The sequence below is a fragment of the Chanos chanos genome, chromosome 15 (assembly GCF_902362185.1).
Source record: "Chanos chanos chromosome 15, fChaCha1.1, whole genome shotgun sequence".
NCBI classification, from domain to species: Eukaryota; Metazoa; Chordata; class Actinopteri; order Gonorynchiformes; family Chanidae; genus Chanos; species Chanos chanos.
In genome coordinates, this window is record NC_044509.1 from 17,286,329 (window position 1) to 17,312,401 (window position 26,073).

The 26,073-nt window shown below is 43.8% G+C and overlaps 2 protein-coding genes across 3 annotated transcripts; one reads left to right on the forward strand and one right to left on the reverse strand.

Annotated features, from left to right (window-relative positions):
• Positions 1–5,795: 5,795 nt before the first annotated feature.
• On the reverse strand, positions 5,796–15,542 carry LOC115828368 (protein FAM168A-like). Of its 2 annotated transcripts, none has more exons than XM_030792324.1 (6): positions 15,472–15,542; positions 11,254–11,345; positions 9,190–9,270; positions 6,881–7,023; positions 6,411–6,585; positions 5,796–5,911 (listed from the first exon to the last, which is right to left on the reverse strand). In XM_030792324.1, the coding sequence occupies exons 1-6, from the start codon at positions 15,540–15,542 to the stop codon at positions 5,796–5,798; spliced, it is 678 nt and encodes a 225-aa protein (XP_030648184.1). The 2 variants fall into 2 exon arrangements, with proteins under 2 accessions (XP_030648184.1, XP_030648183.1); XM_030792323.1 differs by having other exon boundaries at positions 6,881–7,086; positions 9,142–9,270.
• A 6,562-nt stretch (positions 15,543–22,104) lies between these two features.
• Positions 22,105–25,923, forward strand: plekhb1 (pleckstrin homology domain containing B1). The gene is made up of 6 exons (XM_030792326.1): positions 22,105–22,141; positions 23,455–23,607; positions 24,201–24,303; positions 24,412–24,451; positions 25,116–25,203; positions 25,787–25,923. The coding sequence occupies exons 1-6, from the start codon at positions 22,105–22,107 to the stop codon at positions 25,921–25,923; spliced, it is 558 nt and encodes a 185-aa protein (XP_030648186.1).
• The last annotated feature ends 150 nt before the right edge of the window (positions 25,924–26,073 follow it).

The following is a 26,073-nucleotide window of genomic DNA, read 5'->3' on the forward strand; positions in this document are numbered from 1 at the left end:
TCACAGGCCAGTTTGTTTCCTAAACACGTTACCTACATGGAAACAAAACTAATCTCTTACATTATAAACAATTCATTATTAATTTAACTGAGAGAATATCAATGGATTCCATTCAAATGACATAAGAGCCTTCCTACTATTTTTTTAAAAAAGAAAATTCGATTTCATCATTCATGTAATAATATTTTTCAAATATGTGAAAACTCTACAACTGAAAAATATAAATAAATAAATAAATGTTGAGCTCGAGCCACTGCGGGATTTTTTAATCCAGTGTGAATTGTAACAAACCAGCAAGGGCGGACCAATCAGAGACGATGTTTTGTGAAAGATTTTAATTATTATTGAATGCTCTACATTTTACATCAATATAATACAGTTATAACCTTGGATTACATATACCAAGATCACTTACTGACCCTTGTCAACGACATTAAGACAATAGAAGGAAACAACTCATAACTTCATTTTTACAAGGTTCAGTGCGGTCTCATACACTCTCTAGTCTTCGCTACTTCATCGAACAAACAGGTCGTGTTTCAGCAAGACTGTAACGAGAAGCATACGAGATGAGTTTTCAGTCTGTTGGTGTTAACTAAACAATCTGGAAGACAGAATGCATGACTGATTGCACAATTAGTTATCCAATCAAATGGAACCCTGTATCAATTTATCAAAGCAAAGAAAAATAGCACAACTTGTTAATGAAAAAGGGGAGGCGATTCAGAACACAAAAGTGTTCATTTCTAAAGTACCTTATTAATAGCGTAATTATCAGTAAATATACATTTTTTTTGTATCTGTTCTTCAATAAAATTTAAATACTTAAGATACGGAGATTTCCTTAAACAGTGTAAAAGGACGAATTCGTGTAGTATATGGCACAAATACAATACCGGGCGAAGTTTAGCACTGATGTAATCGTTCCGAAAACGGTCTTATAACTTAATATCCAAAGCCGCTAGAGGCACAGCACGGTTTTAGTGACAGTATACAATCCGTACTCTGGTCTCTAAAGCGGGCTGTACACTTTTACCCAGGAATTGCTGTCACTCATTACGCATAGTTGAGTTTTCTGTGAGACGGCGTTCAAAACTATTTTAAAATATCAAAATCAGTTTTCTAATAATGGTAAATATCCGTGCGTGAGAATAAGTGCTTTTATTGAACAGAAATGACAGACCACAACATCAGTTAAACACAGGGTGTAAAATCGGGACTGAACGGCGACATTGACAACTCAGCTTTACCCCCTCAGAGAGCGCCGCCTGGAGGACAGCTTCGGTATGTTGGTGTGGTGCAATTTAAGGATCTAAAACACACATATTTTAAAATTGTTCAAAATCACTGGGACTGGCCTCTTTACATGAAGACCTCCACTCATATCTCTTCACAACTTCCTTGAAGCTGCCAGAGACATCTTACTACTGTTCCTCTATGACATATGAATAATAAACATTTATTCAAATCATCCAATAACAAATTAAATAACACTTACAGTAAAACAAACTAAACAAACAAAAATACATCACTTAAGTCACACTTGAGGAATGGAGAAAAAGTCCTTCTTCTCTGAACACTGTGATTTACCATCACAGGAGATGTTCATTAAACACACAAGTAAATCTAAGGAGGTTTAACTCTGTGTTCAGACTATTCACTCCATCAGACCTGGGGAAAATACCATTTGCATTATTTGAATGGTCTTATAGTATTCAAGTGTTTGAGAAAATATATGTATTTTAAAATACATTCTAGTACTCAAATACTCAAAATACCTCAAATTCTCTAGATATATAATATCTGTATATAGATATATATAAATATATATATATATGTATATACACACACCACAAATACTTCAATACATATTAGACACAGGTCTGCTCCTCACACCACCTCTGACCAGCAGCAGTTCAACTGGTCACATGCACTGTCAAATTGCATTAGTTTTGCATTGCATCACTAAGTCAATACAAAAAAAGAATACAGTTGGCCAATAGCAAGTGGACTATTCTCTGTTTCTTTGTTACATCATCTTTCAACATCACTTTTGTAATGAGTTGTATCAAGAGAGTGTTAAGTGTAAAATGATGAAGATTTCACTGTGTAGAGTTACAACAACCTCAGAGTGTCCTGAGATGGGGACTGAAAATGGCTTTGTTTAGATCCACAAACAGTTTTCAAACACAAGTCAAATTTAATCAACCTTGTCAAGTGATATTTCCATCCTCTCTCTCCTCTCATTCTTCCCCAAGACACAAGGCAAAGAATCAACCCCCTCTGAGTAGTCCTCAAACCCCTCCCAGTATAAAACCTGTGTGTGTGTGTGTGTGCGCGTGTTCAAGAAAGGACTGGTCATTAAAATACTGCTGTGCATCTAAAATGTCTGATGAATAGAAACAGCCGGTTCTCTCTTTTCTTTACAATGCTTCCTCACTTCAGCATACCAGAACAAACCGAACTGTCTCAGATCAAACTCTCCACACTGAAAAGTGGTTGTTGATCCACAGAGAACAGAGGAAAATCTGTCTTTTGTTGAGTAAGGTGAAACTGTGTCACAATTTATCCAACAAACAATTACATAAAGCCTACAAGCAAGACAACAGGCCCTGGGAGAGCTTTTAAGGTTTGTACATACACTCTCTAAAGCAGCTCCCGCGCGCGCGCGCACACACACACACACACACAGTAAGCTATTCACTACTTTATAATCATATTCCATATGAAGGTGAATCTGGAATACATTTGTGATGATAGCTAATCTATAGTGATCATTTTCAGTCAACATAGCACATATTTTCTCTTCCTTAAAAGATGACTAACTGCTGAGTGCTGGGTTCCTGTAATTGTGAAATAAATGTTGTATTACTGGTTAAGCATCAGAATATTGATGTCGACAATTCCTTTCAAAAGTGTACTACAGACCTCTCTCACCTTCAGAACCAACCAGAGTCGGACGTCCTCGGAGTGATATTACCCTAACACACACGGAGTATGGAGTGATATTACCCTATCACACACACAGAGTATGGAGTGATATTACCCTATCACACACACGGAGTATGGAGTGATATTGCCCTATCACACACACGGAGTATGGAGTGATACTACCCTATCACACACACGGAGTATGGAGTGATATTACCCTAACACACATAGTCAGAAGATACAAGGATGTGAGGTTGTGATTATCTGCTCTCTCTCTCTTGTGACCATGTTTTAGACCTGTTCCCACATGGTTTTCAGATCTAAACTGTTCTCACCTCTGGGCTTCTCCTGAGCTAAAAACCCCTCACAGGCTCTAAACCCCCTTCCCGCTGTCTCCCATACCCAAATACACCACAGCGCCCCCTATGACTTCAGATAGGAGATTCAGCTCAGAGAGCCAGACAGAGAAAGCAAGACAGAGAGAGAGAGAGAGAGAGAGAGAGAGAGAGAGAGAGAGAGCAAGACAGTGTTACTGTATTTTGCTGTTTAGCCTCATGTCAGGTTCTTCCAGAACCTTCCATGGTATTTCAGGCTCTGAATCTCTGGTCCTCCCTCGAGCAGGGAGAGTCAGCTCTGCTTTCAGGAGATCTGTTTGAAATGGCTGGATGCCAAATTACATCCGCCCAGAGCATCTACTGCTCTCTGGAAAGAAAATTCAAATATGACCTTTATTGCAAATGGTTTCTCTAGTCCTTCCTCTTATGCAGTTACAAAACAATCAGAGTTAAAACACCAGCGCTATTATGGCCACACTAAAGCAGCCACGTGACAACACTGTGCTTAATCTAACAACTGTCTGGCACCATTTCTGTGTTCAGATTCTGACCTTAGATCAGCGAGTGTTCCTGCACAACCTACGCTGGAAAAGGGGAAACAATGTTACAATAACTGAGCCTATCTGTGAGACTACACTGCCCCACCCACTCTCATCTCACTGACCAACAGGGATCCTCCCCTACATCATTATCTATGACATCACAATGGACTGCAGCCAAGCACGTATTCTTTCTACTGACCTCAGAACTGTACAGTTACGGTAAAGTCAACTCAGCCTTCATCTGATTTCCCTCCTACACGGTTCTGTTCCTATACACGGTTTAAGAAAACGTCCAGTCAACTTAAACACATGAAGCAACTGTCTTCTCAAAATTTTAGAGTAAACCTTTAGGTCAAAGGTTGCAGTCAAAGTTCAGTCAAAGTTCGTTTACTCTCAAAAAATGTGCTGAGGAGACTGATATTTTGTGCTGACCTAATTTTCCATCTCATCAATTCCAGTGTGTGTGAACAGGTATGTTCACAAAGTGTGTTTGTGTGTGTGTGTGTGTGTGTGCGTGCGCTCTGTGTACACATGTGAATACACATGTGATTATCTGTCTTTTTGTTCTAATCCTGTCATGTGTCACTGCAGATCCCAAAGTGCTCTCCGTACTGCTCAAATGGCTTCATTTAAATGTCGACCTAATGGTGTATAGTTAGGGTTAGGGCCAGGAGAAGCAAACTTGATGCCGCTGTTAACAGTGAGTATATCCCTAACCAGCCTGAATGTGCCCAGTCTCACTGACAGACCGCTGGAAGACAGCATTTCTCTATGTGCAGCAGAATGACGTTGCTAAACCAGATACTGGAAGGCAAAGTTTTCCCAGACCAGTCACAGTCTACACACAGCCCTTAGACTGGAGTGCACAGAAATCATTTCAAAATAAAAGCCCGGTGCTGAAACCCAACCAGTTAGAAAGTTTGGCAGCATTAAAAAAAAAAGAACAATGGAAAAAAAAGTTACATTCTGAGAGCTGGGAGAGGAAAAAACTGCGTGGCGTAGGAGCCAGTGTTCGGTGTCCACGGCAACGCTTCTGCTGGTCGCGTGAAGTGCTAAGAGAATGAAACCTGTTTTAAAACAATTTCCCACCGTTTGGAACAAGACTCTACGAAACAAAACAAAACAAAACAAAAATGTACAAAAGAAAAGAGAGCAGCTTTTACAAAATAATAAAAGAATACATAAAGTGACCCTTGCACTTCAGTTGTTTTTTTTTTGTTTTGTTTCATGTTTTCTTTTCTTTTTTTCTTTTTTTTTTTGCAGACAGACTTGGTGATCCTACGCTGACCACTGCACCAATGTTAAGACTTGCAGTTGTGAAAAATGGTGGATTCCAGATCTATAACAAAAATGATGAGGAAAACACAGACATCAGATGAAGAGAAAGAGAGAGAGAGAGAGAGAGAAATGGGGGTTATATAGTCTATTTAAATATTCAGTCAAATGTAAAATTCTGTCCATTTTGAAAATACACCCTACCAAACCACAGATGTGGAAAAGAACTAGAAAGCATCTGTTGTGGTTTTAGACTCATTACAACACAGGCCTGAGTCTAAATACAGGACGCATCTGAACCACTGGGCCGTGTTGCAATTCATTTACGTGGCTCCTTCACCGTGTGACCTGGCTCTCTTAACTGACAGGATCAATGGCAGTTTTGATGACGAGTCTGCAGGGCATTCATGTGATGTTTGTTTGGTGTTTCAACAGACTCAGTCCTGTTAGAGTTTTAGTCATTTCAGTAGAAACGGACACAGCGTGGAGGAGCCATGATAGAGTATTGGAACAGAGCCCAGGATTTCAAAAGATCAAACGCTTCCTTGACCGAGGTCTGTTACGGTGAAAGACTGTTCTTAGACTGCACAGAGACGGGACGTGGCTAAGCGCAGTGGAATATTCTACCAGAGGGACGCATGGTGCGGAGAGCAGATCTAAACTGGAGGTGACTGGTCAGGACTGGAAACTCACATGCTCTGTTTTTACTGGTCTACCAGTGAGGGGGGACATAGCTGTACCCAGATGTGCCCTGGGGTCTGTACGTTGGCACGGCAACCGGGTGTGCGGCGATGTGTTGGGTGTGCTGCGGTGTGGTCAACAGAGTCCCTGAGAATGTAGGGATAATGGGAGGTCAAAGGTTAGCGCCACAGAAAACATCTCTACAATGCTGAAATGAGAAAATGAAAAAAAAAAAATCCCCAACACTTTGTGCACTACACTTCTATACTATACACAACACTGTAGTGTACATTACAGGATCCTAACATCCAATATGTTTCTAGTAACTCATTTAGTGAGATCATATGTCTAACTGTTATATTACAGTGGCTACACCATTACAGTTATATTACAAGGGGTTTTTGGTCTCCTCATTATACTGTAAAAAATGCAATATCCTCTGTAGAATGATCATAAAAACTAAATTTAAAAAAAGAAAAATAAATATGTGGTGTTTCATGGGTCTTCAAAGCTGAGGACCTTCACTCTAAGCCACACTTTTGTTAACATCCTTCTGGCCACCAGATGGCAGCAAATCAATTCTTGCAGTGCTAAAAGAAACGGCGTGTTGAAAACCCCTCATTGACTGTGGACGTTTCGAATCTACCTGCAGACATTGCCATGGTAGAGCCAGCGACCACGCCCATGGGCACGGTGTTGGAGCGGGGCGCGGGTACGGGCGCGGGGTACAGGGCTGAGGGGAGGCTGTTGGGCTGGACCACTGTGGTGTGGTGGATCACGTGAGGCTGCGCAGCATACACCGGCTGAGTGTAATACGCACCCTGAAGGTCACAGTGAAGGACAGAGAGAGAGAGAGAAAGAGAGAGAGGGAGAATAAATCAATGAAAGAATCAGAGGCAAAAGAAAGAGTGTAGAACAGGAATGATGAGAGTTTTATTCATTTGTCGTCTGGTTTGGAACATTTCTTTCTCTCTTTTCTAAGTGGAAATGTTTTTAAACCAGGGGAGGGCAGCTGAACGGATTCATTCGTTTTCAAGGCCGTCGTTCACGGGAGTAACCGTTGAGCATTGAGTGTTGGGAGTGTTGAGTAGCAGTGAGCTGAGATATCTGTCTTACCTGAGCATAGAGGTTCTGTTGGGGGTAGGCACTTCGGACAGGGTACACTGTGGTTGGGTAAGGGTTAGGTGTCGGGGTGTAGGGGGGTGGAGCTGTGTTGGTCTGAGTGGGAGGAACCTTGTATGGAGTCCCAGCAGTATATCCTACACGGAGAGAGAGAAAGAGAGAGAGAGAGAGAGAGAGAGAGAAAGAGAGAGAGAGAGAGAGAGAAATTGAGTTGGGGAAGAGAGAAAGAGCATTAAATGGTGTATATGATACATTCAAGGAGCAGAATGTTAATGCAGTTTAATTGATCTTGAACAAAAAAAGGCACATGGCAGAAAACTGAAGGGTACAGCCATCTATCCTTATCAATCATGATTAAATGAAGGCAGCATGACCTTCTAAGGCAACTTTGTGTTTCTTGATGAACACTGAAGATAGCTGAACGGAAAAAAGACTCATAGCTGATTGGGTTTAGGCAAACCTCCCACACTCTCCAGAATTCTTCACTGAACTTCACAGTATACTGAGGGACTGGATGCTAAATTTAGCCAAATGGCATCCACCCATTCCAGGAACTGACTCCAAATTTGAGCGAAGCCAAGGAATTACAAATATTCAGTATTTTTGGAGAAGTTCAAAGTCAACCGTGAGGTGTTGCACTCTGTTCTGTGAGTGTCTGAGAGACAGAGCTCGGCTGTGTCCTCGTCCTCACATACAGAATGTGTAAGGTCTTACAAAGAGGGGACAGACTGTGATCTCACACAACGCTTCACTCCACAGACTGTGCAGTGAGTTTGCACGACCTGCATATAAAACCACAGAAAACTGTCCATGTGTCCACTCCACACTCACATCCAACACATCCATACACCCAATGGACAGTCACATCCAACACATCCATACACCCAATGGACACTCACATCCAACACATCCATACACCCAATGGACAGTCACATCCAACACATCCATACACCCAATGGACACTCACATCCAACACATCCATACACTCAATGGACACTCACATCCAACACATCCATACACCCAATGGACAGTCACATCCAACACATCCATACACCCAATGGACACTCACATCCAACACATCCATACACCCAATGGACAGTCACATCCAACACATCCATACACCCAATGGACACTCACATCCAACAGATCCATACACCCAATGGACAGTCACATCCAACACATCCATACACCCAATGGACAGTCACATTCAACACATCCATACACCCAATGGACAGTCACATCCAACACATCCATACACCCAATGGACAGTCACATCCAACACATCCATACACCCAATGGACAGTCACATCCAACAGATCCATACACCCAATGGACAGTCACATCCAACACATCCATACACCTAATGGACAGTCACATTCAACAGATCCATACACCCAATGGACAGTCACATCCAACACATCCATACACCCAATGGACAGTCACATTCAACACATCCATACACCCAATGGACAGTCACATCCAACACATCCATACACCCAATGGACAGTCACATCCAACACATCCATACACCCAATGGACAGTCACATCCAACACATCCATACACCCAATGGACAGTCACATCCAACACATTCATACACCCAATGGACACTCACATCCAACAGATCCATACACCCAATGGACAGTCACATCCAACACATCCATACACCCAATGGACACTCACATCCAACACATCCATACACCTAATGGACACTCGCATCCAAGAGATCCATACACACAATGGACACTCACATCCAACAGATCCATACACCCAATGGACAGTCACATCCAACACATCCATACACCCAATGGACAGTCACATCCAACACATCCATACACACAATGGACAGTCACATCCAACAGATCCATACACCCAATGGACAGTCACATCCAACACATCCATACACCCAATGGACACTCACATCCAACAGATCCATACACCCAATGGACAGTCACATCCAACACATCCATACACCCAATGGACACTCGCATCCAAGAGATCCATACACACAATGGACAGTCAATACTGCATTCTCTTAAATCAGAGAGTGAAGCTAGAGCCTGGTGTAGTGCTGGGCAGTATGACCAAAAATTTGTATCACATTTTCTTTAAAGATTCTGCCGGTTTAACCTGTCTGTACTCTTCAGCCAATCAGAAGCCACAGGGTGACAACCTGTGGGACTCTAGTCTTTCAGGACTGGATTTAAGGAGCCCCTCTTTCCAGGACAGAAGCGTTTTAAGGTCAAAAAGCACTCTGAAGGAACCCCTGCACAGCAGGGTGTGGGGGGGCTGTGAGGGGACCTACCTGGGGGGTACCCGGGGCTGGCGCTCTGGTAGATGTTGGGTGTGTAGACTGGTGCAGTGGTGGAGAAAGCTCCAGGATATCCTGAGGACAGATAGAGACAACGTTAAAACCTCGACAGTTACCCTGCAGCTGCCTGTGCCATCTGTCTCTCTATCTCTCTCTCATTCTCTCTCTCTCTCACTCCATCTCTCTCTCTCTCTCTCTCTCTTTTTTTCTCTGTGTTATGCTTTATTAAAAAAGGGATGAACATTTTCGAAAAGGCATTTTAGTCTGCATGTGAAAGCAAACACTGGAATTACTCCATATGTCTGTGAAAAATGACAGTCATTCAGAGCTCCGTCCATCACGGAGATTCTTTTAAAATAAAGCTTTTCTGACACAGAACAAAGCATCCCCATGCTACACAACTGGATGGACCATATACACTGAAGGATGTGTTTTACTCCTCAACCACAGGAATCATTTAGTGCAGACCACAGCATCCACACTACACACATCTGCCTTACATCCTCACTGTGAAAACGGACTTCTACAGCACTAAATCAACAGATATCCATGTCTGACTGGTAATGACATCAACCGTCCAATCAGGCAGAGAGGGGCAGAGAGAGGGACCAATCAGGCAGAGAGGGGCAGAGAAAGGGGCCAATCAGGCAGAGAGGGGCAGAGAGAGGGACCAATCAGGCAGAGAGGGGCAGAGAGAGGGACTAATCAGGGAGAGAGGGGCATTGTCTGAAGAAGTAATCAGGCAGAGAGGAGAAGAAGAGAGAGCGACACAGGAGCTGCTCGTGAACAGCTGTTAGGTGATGGTGGACCTGTCAGGTTAAAGATATGAATAAAACCAATACACAGCCGAGCAGATACAATACACGCCCTTTAACAGGGTGAAAAGAAAAAACATGCATAAGTGTAAGAATGAAGAAGAGACAGAGGGATAGAGAGAGAGAGAGAGAGAGAGAGAGAGAGAGAGAGAGCCTTTGTCTAAGACATAGGCACTGATTACCTCTTGTATTGAACTGGAGATTTAATCTCTTCCTAAATGACTTTGACTCAAAAAGCAACGGACAAAAGCAAAGGTTTGTGAAGCCTGTACGACCGGGACTGTCACTGAACCAGTACAGCCATTCTCCCAGTCTGAACCAATCCAGCCAGTCTCCCAGTCAGTCTCCCAGTCTAAACCAGTACAGCCAGTGTCCCAGTCTGAACCAGTCCAGTCAGTCTCCCAGTCTAAAACAGTCCAGTTAGTCTCCCAGGCTAAACCAGTACAATCAGTCTCCCAGTCTGAACTAGTCCAGTCACTCTCCCAGTCTAAATCAGTACAGTCACTCTCCCAGTCTAAACCAGTCCAGTCAGTCTCCCAGTCTAAACTAGTCCAGTCAGTCTCCCAGTCCGAACCAGTCCAGTCAGTCTCTCAGTCTGAATCAGTCCAGCCACTCTTCCAGTCTGAACCAGTCCAGTCGGACTCCCAGTCTGTGGCCTGGGAGAGAAAAAGAGCAGTCTCTCTCACAGTGAGAGTGGGCTGCACACAGACAATGGGCAGGACTCCGTATTGCTTCTATCTAAAGAGGAGTGACTCCTCATTGCTTACGTCTAAAGAGGAGTCACTCCTCATTGCTTACGTCTAAAGAGGAGCGACTCCTCATTGCTTCTGTCTAAAGAGGAGCGACTCCTCATTGCTTACGTCTAAAGAGGAGCCACTCCTCATTGCTTACGTCTAAAGAGGAGCCACTCCTCATTGCTTACGTCTAAAGAGGAGCGACTCCTCATTGCTTACGTCTAAAGAGGAGTCACTCCTCATTGCTTACGTCTAAAGAGGAGTCACTCCTCATTGCTTACGTCTAAAGAGGAGTCACTCCTCATTGCTTATGTCTAAAGAGGAGTGACTCCTCATTTGCTTATGTCTAAAGAGGAGTGAAGCTACCAGCTCCACGTTTGTAGATGAGTGTTTACGAGTCTTTTACACCATGAGCAGAAGGGGGAAAAAAGACAACATGACACAGGACCTTAATGATCTCTTCGTGCATTCACACATGAAAACACCTGCCAGACAGGGGCGCGTCTCACCTGTGTAAGTCATGTTTTTGGGGTTCCCATACGGGGTGCCTGGCTGGACGGAGCTAAACACAGGGTTCATGGCAGAGGTCAGTCGAACTTTACTGCAGGCAAAAAAACAAAACAAACAGTATAGAGAGATTCAAGACACATTATTAAAACAGCCTAAACCAAACCACGGCGGGGGAGAATATCATTCATTCATTTTCGATTAAGACACAACAATGACAGTCGTGTTTCACAACACTTTCGCAGAAGCTGCATGAAGAGACACAAGTGCATTGAGAGAGGGGGCAGACCCGGGGGGGTGGGGGGCCAAGATCCATATCTGAGGTGAAGAGATGAAATGATCTGTCCCGAGGGAGAGAAAAGGGTTGGTGTTCTGAAATCAGAGTAAAGAAACAGTCCCAGACAAAAAACAGGCACTGGCAAAACACAGACTAAACATGCGGGGTGTGAGATGAAAAACAGTCAAGGTAACTGATGAAAATTTGAAAGTAAGTGAAATTGCGCGATTCAGATGAAATCACAGTGGAGTGAAAAGACAGATGAAGCATCAAGAAGAAGCAGTCTGGAAAAGATGAAAGTCCAGATAAACAGATAAACAGACAGACAGATAGACAGATGATTGATTGATAAGACAGTGAACAAGGAGATGGCCGGGTGAACAGATGCGACAAAGGGAAGATGGAGGGATGACTGATGAAGAGCTGGTTGAGTGGAAAAAAGAAAGATGACAGGGTGATAGATGGATACATTGGTTATTTATGCCATGTTGTAAACGTGTCTCCCGTTAACATATAAAAGACAGAAAACACATCACAACCCAATATATGTTCAGCCAAGCCCGACATACATGTCAGACCTGTCCAGCTCTCAGTGAATGGTGTGGAACAATACAGGAAGGACAAACAGAGTTGATCGTTTAACCACAGGATTAAATACATCTTTATATAAACACATACTCCAAGCCCAGCGTCCTGTTTCTTCTTTCCTTCTGGATTTTGATCACCCTGATCTGAACTGGCCGATTCCCAGAGTCCTCACACCGTGGCACAACCCCTGCGCCAGTTTGGGGGGGGGGGGGGGGGGGGGTTCGCCATGTGTGATACATGTGATGCTTGCTACCACTTCTTTTCACCTGTCAGTTTACACCCGTGTGGACACACACACTACTTCTCTGGAATTATCCGTAACTGTGCAGGTACCTCCCTCGCAGTAGGAGGTGACAAAGGGAGGGGCCAGCTGACCCACCCAAAACATAGCCAGGTGGGTTCCTCTCGTCACCTGATACATTAAGAAGCTGCTTTCTAATTTTACTTAACTTTTTCTTTTTTTTTTTGCAGTGGGTGAAACAGTGAAATAGTGAAATGGGGATCTGTGCGTATCTCACAGTGACCCAGTCCTCCCATGACTCTGAGGTCACTGTGGTCTGTACCCTGAGAAAGTCTCAGAGCTGAGGAGAGATGATGGATTGAAAGGAAGTTGATTGAAACTGGACTGGAGGGTCAGATGAACACTCTCTGGGTCAGATTCACATCAGGAGGAGAGTGGTCATTTAAACTGGTTCTGGGAGACGTCTGTGTGAGAGGGTCTGTGTGAGAGGGTCTGTTCCGTATGCCAAGCTAATGGCTAAAAACGTGACACATGCGGAGACCAAGGAAATATCAGACTCAGAATAAATCAATCTGGGCCCTGCCTTAACCCTGAGTCAGACACCCTAAGTCAGAACCTTCGGTCTCACACCCTGGGTCAGTCCAGAACCTTCAGTCTCACACCCTGCATTCTGTAACTGGGAAGAGCTCTCTTTCTCTCTCTCTCTCTCTCTCTCACTCTCAAAGAAAGCTTACACATACCACTCATTCCAGCACATATAAACATCTGGACAACCTCACTAAGTGTGAAACACACGGCCCAGCTTTCACCTTCCTCTGGAGTGGTCTTACGCCTCCCTCACATCATCATCATCATCATCATCATCATCATCGTTTTCCATAACTTAGTGCACATGACAGCATGCAGAACATGCTCCAGTGTTCCAGTAGCTTCTACTCAAACGTTACGTCATGATCATTCCTGACTCCGACACACAGACGCTGCGTTGTCCTTACCACACGCCGGGCTGGACGCTTTGACAGTGTCCAGGTGGAGATACTTCACTCCTGCTCTCCTCGTTTCCTGCGACGAAGTAATCACCGCAGCAGTTCCTCAATTCGATTAAATCAAATTCAATTCAGTTCAGGTCTGTTTTCACAAGTCGACGGTAAAACTAAATGCTCCTCTTACAGGCTCTCACATAACTCAGGAAACATTTACCAGCTTTAACACTGTGTGTACTGGGACATTTAACAGATCTAACACTGTGTGTACTGGGACATTTAACAGATCTAACACTGTGTGTACTGGGACATTTAACAGATCTAACTGTGTGTACTGGGACATTTAACAGATCTAACACTGTGTGTACTGGGACATTTAACAGATCTAACTGTGTGTACTGGGACATTTAACAGATCTAACACTGTGTGTACTGGGACATTTAACAGATTTCAGATTTCAGTACTTTGAGCCAGAGATAAACAACAATCGGAGAAAATTCCAACACACCAATCAGAGAATATTCCAACTCAACAATCAGAGAATATTCCAACACACCAATCAGAGAATATTCCAACACAACAATCAGAGAATATTCCAACACAACAATCAGAGAATATTCAAACACAGTATCTCCTGCATGGATGACTGTCTACACTATGACATCTCCTGCATGGATGACTGTCTACACTATGACATCTCCTGCATGGATGACTGCCTACACTATGACATCTCCTGCATGGATGACTGTCCACACCACTACAGAGGAATAAAGAGCTACACACAGCCAGTGCTCCAGACTTGCTTTTTTCAGAAACGTCTCCTGAAAATTGACCTCATAACAGTTATGCACAGCATACATACGGCGCCTGGAGTGACAAAGAAAAAAGGGAGACACGGGTCTTTTCAAAAATCACAACATCTTTTCTCCACCAACCGTTTGCTTAAATGCTTCATGCAGGCTGGCGTAGTTCTCTCCCTTAGCAAAGGTTTTCAACTTTTTTTTTTAAACTCTCATGTGGTAATGGTAAACCTCTAATACATAACACTAAGCTCTTACTGAAACATCAGTTTAGCTTCCACCGTACTAGTTTAATATTCTGTTGTAAATGTCCTTACTATTTTAGCTTCCACCGTACTAGTTTATAATTCTGTGGTAAATGTCCTTACTATTTTATCTATTTATATGCTAACTGACAAGAAAAACAAAAACTATAGCCTGAAAAATTTGAGAACTGCACATTATGTTTCCATGTCAATTCATCCGACACAGCCATAGTTAGAAAAAGCTCCATTCTCTACTCCTCAAAATAAACCTGTTGTCAGATTCAACATAGCCAGCCCCTGCAATACTTTCACCAGTTAAACTTTTAATAACTTTAGCTTATGATTGCTACTTGTACACCTGGCAGATTCCACTTTTCCACTGTTAGCCTCAAAGGGTGTGACGTCATTTTAGACCCAGTAATGGACTGACACAGCACTCCACCGACCACTGCTCAGAAGTAGCCGCCATTTTCTGTGGCAAGATGCATCTTTTGTTAAGAATCAACAGTCCCACCTTCCTTAGTTAGTGTTGCTATTTAACATCCATATGTCAGCTATGTTGTTGTTTACTTCACAGTATAAAATGTTAGGTCAAAGCACACAACATTATCACCCCTGAGCCACCCAAAACAGATTTCACATTATCCCGTACAGTCTCTCCATCAGCCTAGGGCCATGAGGATGGCTTTATTTAGGAACCTTCCACACAGTCATAGGAATGCATGTACACACACAGAGTGCAGATCAAGGAAATGAAGAGGTTGTGAATGTTCATCAGTCAATCTGTATGAAAGAGTTTCGAGAAGAAAAATCAATTACACTGAAGGGAAAACACAGAGCGTACATTTCAGTCTAATATGACCACATGAGAAACATGTCGTAACAAAGAAATATCTCACTGCTTTTATAAGGTAAATAAAAAAAAGACATGTAGTTTGGTCATCACCAAGGAATAAGAGGCACATCTGAAAACCGGGGCAGGCTGTGAGGGCAAGGGAAAGAGGTTTTCTCTCAAACACACTGAGAGGAGGGGGAGGGGGGTCAGGGGTCAGGGGTCAAAGGGCACTGACACTGTTCCGCACTGACCTCTTTGTGTTGTGAGAGCTTTCGGGTTGATATAAGAAAGCAAATGTGTCATTGGGGTGTCGGGCGGCCATTCTCTGGAAAAGCTAGAGGATCAGAGGGAGGAAATGCGTATGGGAATCTGAAAAACGAGAAGAGTGAGAGGTCAGGATTAGAATGGAGGACAGGGCAGAGCAAAGCCGCTCACAGCACAGAGAAGAGCAAAGCAACATCAGGCCCACTGCAGCAGAGAGAGAGAAAGTGACGATTAGCCAACAGAGCGTGCCCGCGGGTGACCTGGGAAACGGGAAAACTGAGACTCAATAGATCCAGATTTAGCATATAAACATCTCCTGCTCCCCTGCCTACAGCACAATGTCCTACTTCTCAGAGTCATACAGGACTCAACAGCAGAATCACACTTTCCCTGTTGTTCTAAGTGTATATGTCAGTGTGTGAATGTGTGTGTGTGTGTGTGTTTGTGAGAGAGATACATCTATGAGCCTCACTCACAACAGCAAAAATATCAGCAATGATAATAATAATAATGACAACAATAATAATAACAATAACGACAAGTGACTGAGGCAGGTAAAGTCAGGTGAGAGGTGATTGAGGCAGGTAGAGTCAGGTGAGAGGTGATTGAGGCAGGTAAAGTCAGGTGAGAGGTAATTGAGGCAGGTAAAGTCAGGTGAGAGGTGATTGAGTCAGGTAAAGTCAGGTGAGAGGTGATTGAGTCAGGTAAAGTCAGGTGAGAGGTGATTGAGGCAGGTAGAGTCAGGTGAGAGGTGATTGAGGCAGGTAAAGTCAGGTGAGAGGTAATTGAGGCAGGTAAAGTCAGGTGAGAGGTGATTGAGGCAGGTAGAGTCAGGTGAGAGGTGATTGAGGCAGGTAGAGTCAGGAGAGAGGTGATTGAGGCAGGTAAAGTCGGGTGGAAGGTGTACGTCATGATGTCATTCACCTCCTGGGTTCATCTGAGGACACAGCACGAAAAACATGTCACATGACTTTACTGCTACTAAAAAACACCACAGAAGGCTTTGCTACCTCACCCCCCCCCTTCCCCCCTGCCCACACACACACACACACACACACACACACACACACACACACACACACACACAACCTAGGGTAAACTTCCAACTGCGCTTACTTTCCAAACCAGCGTGTAGTCAGTCTGTGATTCTGTCAGTAACTGGGTAGTGTGGACATCTTTTCATTCTAATCCCCCATTTCCTCCTACAGAAGTCTAAGATACACCCTGAGGCTAAGGCACGGGGAACATAAAAAAGGCCTGAAAACAGAACACTCCACCCCCACTCTGGTGCATCCTCAGACAGAGGCTGGTAGACTTGGGTGTGATGGTGTTAGCCTGGGGCTGGACTCCGTCTGTCGTGGAGATCTGCTTCGCTGCTGACTGAGGCAAAGATGTAATGTCCTGGGGTAAAGTTTCACCGCCAGCGACAGGACTTTACAGCAGAACAGAGGAGCAAATGAAGAAAGAATTCAATTCCGATTCATTTTTTCCACTCTGTGACACCTTACTGTGACACCTTACTGTGACACAGCCTTCAATGCAATGGAGCATCAGCAAACAAGCTGGGTTAAGTTCAGGACACGTGTGTGTGTGTATGTGGTTCTAAAGACTTAAAGAATTTTGTTTTGCTAAACATGACGCGTCTCAACAAGTTTTAAACCATAATAAGGAAGATGAGTGAGTCACACTGGCGTAGAAGAGCATGAAATATGCGAGTTACTCTTTCTTTGACGAACATACGCATGTTTAAAGACATCAGTATTAATAATCAAATCAATCAATCAGCAATTTAATAACTCATACCAACTCTCTAAACAACAGGGATCTGATAGGACGCTTATTGGTTTGGAAACATCCAGAGACTAAGTCTCTGTGTTAAATCAGTTATTTATTTCCGAGTCAGTGGATGAGAATGTGTAAATTATTTCGAAGGCTCGTGAGAGTGCTCACGAAATCATCAGGGCGAATGGAACTGAAGGCGCCGTTGTAAGCGACAGTACAGTCGAATGGTTTGCAGTGTTCTGTTACCGGTAAAGCTGCACTACTGTAAATCAGAATTTCAATTCGTTTTCACGAAAAATGAAAAAATGCTTTAGCGCAAATGGAGGTAGGATGGTAGTGTTAATAGTCTGCTTCTAAATTTCGTCAATAAATCCAACAAAACAACATGGATGAACTGTGGGTTTGACATAGAACGCTAGAGAGGTACAATCTTAAGTTTTAAGAGTATAATTGAGCAAAAACTGTAAAAACGTATACGCCAACGAAAGAATTTTCCAAGTGCTGTGGATTTTACAGTCTTAAGTGAACGCACCCAGTCTTCAGTTCAGGAATGCTTAAACAAATACTAATGTTATCAATAGCAGCACCTGATATGTAAATTCAAATGCTCTCACTTTGTACGGATACTGTCGAATTACATCAGCATTTAAGATGTGTTCTGCTGTGCATGAGAGTTCAGCTGGGCATATGATCAAGTTAGGCCAGTTTTGTTTGTGTAAATAGTGGGGCCAACACTGAGACATACAACGATATATGGATGTGAATAAAATAATGGAGTGTATGTAAAACAATGTTAATGTAGCGCTTAACCATCGAGGGAATTAGTCCACTTAATGAAACGAAACGGTTTAGCTAATTAAGTTACGATGCGAACCACATCGTGTGCTATGAAGTGGTTACACGTTCCATTATTCAACAGAAAGCGCGCAAGCGCTCAAAAACAAAGGATGACCGAATTCTGTTGATTTCCTCGTCATCGGCACATCAATCCTCGCGCCCCGGTTTACGGATTTATTTTACATCCGTTTCTGTAGCCTAGATGACCCTGCGCAAAAACCGTGTTCCGAAACATGAGCACCACACGTTCTCCGAAAGGGTCAACGTTGTCCAACTACCGACACCATTTTGCACAGCACGTCTGCTCACTGTGAGCGGCCGCCGCCGCAACATAAAGGAAAGATGTATAGTCAGAGAACAAGGGGTCTGCGCGAGGACCCCAGTCCCCTCTCTGTTTCTGTCATGGTCCATGATGTGCATCCGTGAGCCCGGGGTGGTGCAAATGTAGCCACGAGAGGACACTTGGCTTAGATATAATCTACATTTTTGCGGCCGTAAAATTCAATCATAAATATGCTGGTGAAGTTGTCCTTGAATCCCATTCTTTCGTTCGCTATGTCCAATGAATTTTAGGTTAGAGCATTACGGGGCCAGCTATCTAAGGAAACCCGATATTTACACATTAAAGAGACAGCGAAGCTCACTCACCGAAATCCAGAAGAACGGTCCAATGTTTCACCTCCCGGTTGCCGTTGTGTTTTGTACACTTCACACGCTATTTTCACAATAACGTACACAAATGCCTTTCTATAGTCTTACTTGCTTCGTCTCAGCAATTTCGGGCTCGCGAGCAATGCTGCTGGTGACATCGACATTCATACAGTGGGGGATGGGAGTATTGAAAGAGAGAGGGAGGACGGCGGAGGGGGCACGAGCGCTTGCAAACAGAAGGGGAGGACCTTATTTCCGTGGAATAATTCCACAAGACTCCGATAATCAGTGTTCTGACTCTATGGGTGTCGCGCGCTAGCACATAATTTGACTACTGAAATGTGTCACGTACGCACCTCGCCGTATCTTAAATTTGCTATCGGGCGAATGACCGACATCTCTGGTTTCGAGCGCTTGCCAAACTTTTAGCGCGCTCCCCAATAGTGCGGGATTAGTTTGTAGATACAATAGTTTATGTATACATACATTCGACTGTGTGAATATAAATTTAAAAAAACCCGAAAATGTCAAACGTGTAAAGCCGACATGTGTCTGGTTTGCCTCAGACATTTTCAGTATATTTAAATGCCCTGTTCGGCCTTATAGGCCTCTGCGTCTTACTTGTTACAGTACTTTAGTATCTGGCAATCACACATTAATTACTATATAAATACTTGCACGTAACCATTTACAATTCATTAGAGACAGAATAGTTTACAGTTCACTTAATGGAATTTAGTGTATATAGCATGTCATTTTTAAAACAAGGACTATTGGGGCATTTGATAAGATTTAGTGAAGAGTTTTTAAATTATTTAATTTCCATAAGTGTTTTGCGAAAATGTATTTGTTGACCTCCATTTCAGAGTCTATAATCTCACATGAGCTATAAATACGCAGCCAGTTGTGTGTATCGTAAAATGTTTTGTAAAACAAGTTCGTAGTCAGAGCTTACTACGACTACTAACACTACGTAGTAGTCGCCTTTTTCGGCCGGTCAGAAGTATTTGTTGTTCACCTGTACGTGGTCACACAGAGCAGATGACAGAGTTAGTCACCGGGAGCAGTCTGGAGCTGGACTGTTATCTTTTCAGTACAGACGGACAAACGGGTGTGTCTGTAATATCACTAATATAGTCCTCACGATGCATTTGTTTTCTGGCACCTCCGTCTTCCCAGTTATAAACACAGTCGTTCATTTGTACCATAACCATCTCCATTATAACCTAGCCGTTCCTGATATACTGCTTCTTACAAGGTTTATTTTAAAAACAAGCCAACAATCAAACAAAACTATCCATATGTTGGCTTGTGTATTAAAACAAGTACAACAACAATCATCTCTGGTGTTTGAGTGCAATGGCCAGAATGCCCTCTAGTGGCAGAAATGTGCAATGTGAGAACAATAGAGGTTCTTATTTTGAAGGTCAAGTAGGCCTATATTACTTTACTGCACTGTCGCAGAATCTCTGCGCGGTCAATTTCCGTGGTCTTTCCTCCATGCAATAAAAAGCCAGAATAGGTAACGGCTGCAATACCCCCAGACAGTTATTTTTTCGATCTAAATCCAGCTTTAAAGGAAACAGTACCGCTAAGAGGCACTTTTCACTGGTTTTGTGGTTACCGTCGTGGTTATCTGTTTAGCTCATGCGGACACAAAGCTATAGCTTGATTTCATCACACAAACGCATAAAACGCCCAGAATGAGAGTGAATGAGACACATCAATAGGTTTGTCCATATAACTCACACGATGATGGGAGCCTTTTTTCTTAAGCAGGTACAATAAGTAGAGAAACGAGTATTTTGGTACAGTTGGACATTCAGTTTCTAGGTAAACTGACCAAGCAAATGAATGAAACCCGAGGCTTCTGATCTGAGTAAGAAACCAGAAATGGAAGCGTTCTGTAAGACAGGTCTCAGCCAACAGTAGAGAGCACAGTGTAAACAATACAAGATGCTGAGATATAATATTCACGGACGAGGGCGACGACTGTGGAAATGTATGTCAGAAAATGTCTCTGATCCTTTCACTTTTCTCCTCGAGCAGAACGCAGCGATACCATCAAACATGTCTGTTCAAACAGTGGGACTAAAAACCATGTCTGTTCAAACAGTGGGACTAAAAACATGTCTGTTCAAACAGTGGGACTAAAAACCATGTCTGTTCAAACAGTGGGACTAAAAACATGTCTGTTCAAACAGTGGGACTAAAAAACATGTCTGTTCAAACAGTGGGACTAAAAAACATGTCTGTTCAAACAGTGGGACTAAAAACATGTCTGTTCAAACAGTGGGACTAAAAACATGTCTGTTCAAACAGTGGGACTAAAAAACATGTCTGTTCAAACGGTGGGACTAAAAACATGTCTGTTCAAACGGTGGGACTAAAAAAAAAAAAAAGCCATACAGTGCCTCATCGCCTGGCAGCCACACACTCAGCCTCAGAGTGTTGCTATGGACAGAGACCTGGTTGCCATGGCAACACATCAAAGAAAGGGGTCAGCATTGTTCAGTCAGTCAGGTTGACCCATGTGGAAAACACCAGCGCAGAGTCCTGCGGCTAACGCGGCGCTCTCTCCGCGGTTGGCACAGGACGGAGTCAGGTGGAGAGGGCTGCTCTAGACTCAGGCTGATTTGCTGTTGAATGTCAGGTCAAATTCTCTCAGCATCTCAGCAGCCAGATTAAGTTTTACCGGGACAGCTTTGGTAACGATGACACTAGTGGGACAGTTACCCAAGTCAACACCCACATGTTAAAAATGGCAACTTCTCACAAGTGAACTGCTATTACCGGCACAGGAGGCGGCCGTCACCCCAGCCAAATATATATACAGATTACAGTGTGAGTGCGTGTGTGTTTGCACTGACCACCGAAAAATCGAGAGGGGAGGCAGGGGTCCGGAATGAGTGACAGACAATGTCAGTTACAATAGAACTGGTCCCTGTGAATGAAGCTGTGCATGAAACAGAGAGTGAATGTAAACAGGGAGAGATGAATAAAGTGAACGCTTGAACGGAAACGCAGAACATTCCAGGGTGAGGAAGAATGAGCCAGGGCAGCGGAGAATAAGGCCTGTAATCCCAGATTATCTGTCAAGTTAACCTCCTCCCCTACTCTGCTCAGGGATTAGGGAAAAGCATCCTCACGCTGAAAACAAACTGCACCCACAAGCCCTTTCTTCACGTAACACAACGGTAAGTCCCTCCCTGTCCAGTTTTGGAGATATTAAACGTACCCTCGCTCTCGGACATCACGGAAAAACACTCTTCTCTTCGCTTCTCTTCTCGGCGGTGCTCACAGGGATATTTGGGAATTAAAGAGGCAGAGTTGCTGACTGGACCGGATCAATGGCCCTGCTGAAGTCTGGCTGGCTCTGGAGACAGTGTGAGTAATGTTCACTTTACTGGGTTTCCATGGAGACACAGTGTATCGAAGTGTGACTGGCCCTTCACCTGAAGATTCAGTGCTAGAGTCATAGACCACAGAGACGTGGTTTGTGTAGGAACATACAGTGTGACCCCTCTGAATTTCAGCTCTGTCTGGAGAAACCCAGTGAGATGAAAACTGTGTGAGAGTGGTCTGACTGACACAGATTCAATTTACACTGAGATCAGTAAAAACCATTATGTCGTCTGTAACTGAGAATCACCGCGTTTGACCAAACAATGACCGACAGACACAGACAGAGAAATAACAGGTAAATTAGGATGTTAGTGCCATCCAAAGGCTAATACAAAATGGAGGTCAGTGTGTGTGTGTGTGTGTGTGTGTGCTAAATTCCACACTATCTCTACTCTCAGACATATATGTACACACATACATCAGACACATCTGTTCACAGAACCTGTTAGTCAATATTTTCTTGTCAAAAAATACGTAAAGTAAACTATCGTAATATACAGTATGACAAACTGTCAAAGCCCCCACCCTAAATTATCAGGAGCTGAGGAGAGCTTTCCCCATAAATATGGTGTTCTGTTAAAGAAATGTAGGATAATTCTGGAAGTGTTGACTCTGTTCTTATAAAACTGACAGTGTGCTCGTAATCCCCTTAGCTATCAGTGTAAAAGCAAATCTGCTCTCACAGTGACTCAGCAAGGCAGCGGGTTTACCGAGGGAAATCTCCTCCCAAACAGATGGAAAAATAATAATGTATGGCTGCGTACAGATATAACATCCCATATCGATCCGCAAGTTCCTTTCCCTGTGGCTGACATGAGATAAACACATTACTGAAGTGTTTTTCGAGGCATCGTCTGGGCGTATTTGTGAAGCTGTTCCTAGAGCCATCCTCAGAAGACATACAGAGGAGAAGAGACAGACAGACAGACAGACAGACAATCAGAGCGTCAGACATTACAGTTCTACATGCTTTAGAGAGAAAGAGGAATATCAGACTTCGTGTAGTGAAGGAGAATATAAAATATTATCCATCACTCCTGTGAATCTCTCCCTTTACATAACCTCCTCCGTCCGCCACCGAGGGGAATGTCTTCTGAATGTGGGACAAACTCATGACTGCATCTTCTTAAGATTCTCCACACCTCTCACTGACTTTTACATATTATTCAGGGTTTGGGATTTTGGGAATTGTGCTCAGGACCTGGTAGGCTGTTATTCTGTAGTGAGCCATGAACCAGGAGCTGATTGGTGAATGAACCTGCTGATGTTTGTCTGTTTTTGTGTTGTGTTGACAGCGTCTGTCCTGAAGCGCTGGAAGGTGAACTGGTGTGACCTGTGGATTGATGGGAGTTTGGTTTTTTATAAATCAGAGAACAGGAGGGACTATGAGACTCGCGTCAGCCTCAAGAGCAGCTGTGTGAGTGTGAAGTCTGGTCTGGAGTGTGCAGGCAAGTGTCAACATGGCATTACAGCAAAATTCCCTTTCCCTTACCCTTACCCCCCCCCCCCAAACTAAACAGCTCTGGTCTAACTGAGCATTAACACACCCTCATTCAATCTGTCACTGACACGCTAAATGATTTTAATTATCATCTAATTATGCGTTTCGAACAATTTTAATTAAAGTTAATGAATGTTCTCAGTACTTAATTTTGGGGAAACACTACCACCGTCTTACATATCTTGCATTTTATTATTTAATTTGTTGTTGATTTCTGAACATGATAACTGCAATGCCTGAATTCTACATTTGAAATGAAAGCGATCTCGAAATCTTACACAGATAACGTCTGTAAACCTTCTGAGTGACATCTCAGATTCCTGTGTTTAAACATAGTTTCACAGTTTGTAAAGTTTAACATCAGGAAGACTGTATAAAACCCTGACAATAGATCAGACTCTCTGTGTACGTGAGTGTGTGTGTGTGTGTGAAGAGGTGTGATGTGAGGCACACAGGTATCGTGTGTGGTTCTTTTTCAGTGAATCTCAAAAGTCTGGGATCAGTGTGGGGTTTTTTTTAACCCTTTCCTCCACCACACAGGTGTGTGTCCTCCGGAGAGCCACCCCAGGGAGAATCTGCTGGTGGTGTACCTGAAGGACGGCTCGAACGTCATCCTGTGTGCCAACAGCGAGGACGAGGCCCTGTGAGTGTCCTCCCTCTATACACACACTGCTCTTCTCCTCCCCTCAAGCCTTCGCTCTCTTCTTTCCCACCTCTGTCAACTCACCTCTGACCTCTGTCTGTCTCCCAGGGCATGGAAACTTACGCTGCTGGAGGCCAAGAGAAACCCTGTGAGTCACAGTGTTGTGTGTGTCTGTGTTCAGATTGTATCTGGACATTTTTGCCACATTAGTGGACATGAATATGCATGTATTCTGCACAGTGAACAGTGTTATGGTGTATGTAGAGAGTGGAGGGATACAGTGTTATGGTGTATGTAGAGAGTGGAGGGATACAGTGTTATAGTGTATGTAGAGAGTGGAGGGATACAGTGTTATGGTGTATGTAGAGAGTGGATGGATACAGTGTTATGTAGAGAGTGGAGGGATACAGTGTTATGGTGTATGTAGAGAGTGGATGGATACAGTGTTATGTAGAGAGTGGAGGGATACAGTGTTATGGTGTATGTAGAGAGTGGAGGGATACAGTGTTATGTAGAGAGTGGATGGATACAGTGTTATGGTGTATGTAGAGAGTGGAGGGATACAGTGTTATGGTGTATGTAGAGAGTGGAGGGATACAGTGTTATGGTGTATGTAGAGAGTGGAGGGATACAGTGTTATGGTGTATGTAGAGAGTGGAGGGATACAGTGTTACGTAGAGAGTGGATGGATTTACCCATAGAGTCAGGTCTATTTTGTAGTGTCTATTTTCACAGAGACCGAACACACACACACACACACACACACAAATAGCTAAGGGTGTGAGTTACACTTTTTTTTAATTCCTTCACAGGTGTTTACGTACGACCCGTATGCAGACACATACCAGTCTGTTCCCGTGGACAGCCACAATGCCGTGTACATCACCCCCAGTGGCCAAGGTAACTATGACAACACCACATCTCACAGCTCAAATCTGTCTCTGCCTCACCGGGCACCGCCATGTCCTAAAAATCCACAGGACGGGCGTGGTCTCCATCGCACTGCAGGACACCCAGCTCTGACTCCTCATGAAACTCTTCATGCCTATTGGCTGATTTAAATCAGTGAAAATGAGTCATCCTGCAGGAAACTGAGGAGTGTGTCTGAAAACACTGAACTGTGTGTAAACAGTCCTGACCTTTGACATCTTACTGATCTTGGCAAACTAAGACAGATGGTTGTACTAGTATTTCTCAGTCCTCTGTCCTAACACACCTGAATCAGCTCATTATCTCTCTCTGTCCTAACACACCTGAATCAGCTCATTACTGAGCCCCTGACCAGCTGATGCAGGGAGGTGCTGGAAAGGTGCTGTCTGTCTGTGAGCAGGACAGACAGACACTGGGTTACATAATGGTCTCTCCTTCAGCATCTCTGGATCTCCTCCTCTCCCTCACTCTCCCTGTTCTTTTCTCAGTCTAACTGAATATTCAGTTCACCTTCGCTGGTGTCCAATCAAACTCTCTCTCTCTCTCCTCCCAGGCGCACATCACGTGTGGATCCACAGAGAGCCGTACGAGGACAGTTTTGGGGAGCAGGTGGCCCTGGGCCTGCTGGCAGGGATGGCGGCTGGTGCAGCCATGCGTTCCTTCCTCTGGATGCCATTCTGGTTTTGCTGAGGGTACAACTCTCACCCGCCCCCTCACCCCCCACCTATAGAAAGCCTCTGGAGCCCCTGCCCCCCCCCCCCCCCCCCCCCCCCCCCCCTCCCCCCAACCCCACCCTGAAGGGCATCTTTAACAGAAGCCATGGCTCTGTGTGATGCCTAT

Coding starts and splice junctions, on each gene's coding strand:
- LOC115828368 (XM_030792323.1), bottom strand. CDS start 15,542: ATGGCCGCCCGACACCCCAATGACACATTTGCTTTCTTATATCAACCC. Junction 9,271..11,253: donor CAAAAACATGACTTACACAG/GTGAGACGCGCC, acceptor ATCTGTCCTCAG/GATATCCTGGAGCTTTCTCC. Junction 6,586..6,880: donor AACAGAACCTCTATGCTCAG/GTAAGACAGATA, acceptor TGTGACCTTCAG/GGTGCGTATTACACTCAGCC.
- plekhb1 (XM_030792326.1), top strand. CDS start 22,105: ATGGCCCTGCTGAAGTCTGGCTGGCTCTGGAGACAGT. Junction 23,608..24,200: donor GTCTGGTCTGGAGTGTGCAG/GCAAGTGTCAAC, acceptor TCCACCACACAG/GTGTGTGTCCTCCGGAGAGC. Junction 25,204..25,786: donor CATCACCCCCAGTGGCCAAG/GTAACTATGACA, acceptor CTCTCCTCCCAG/GCGCACATCACGTGTGGATC.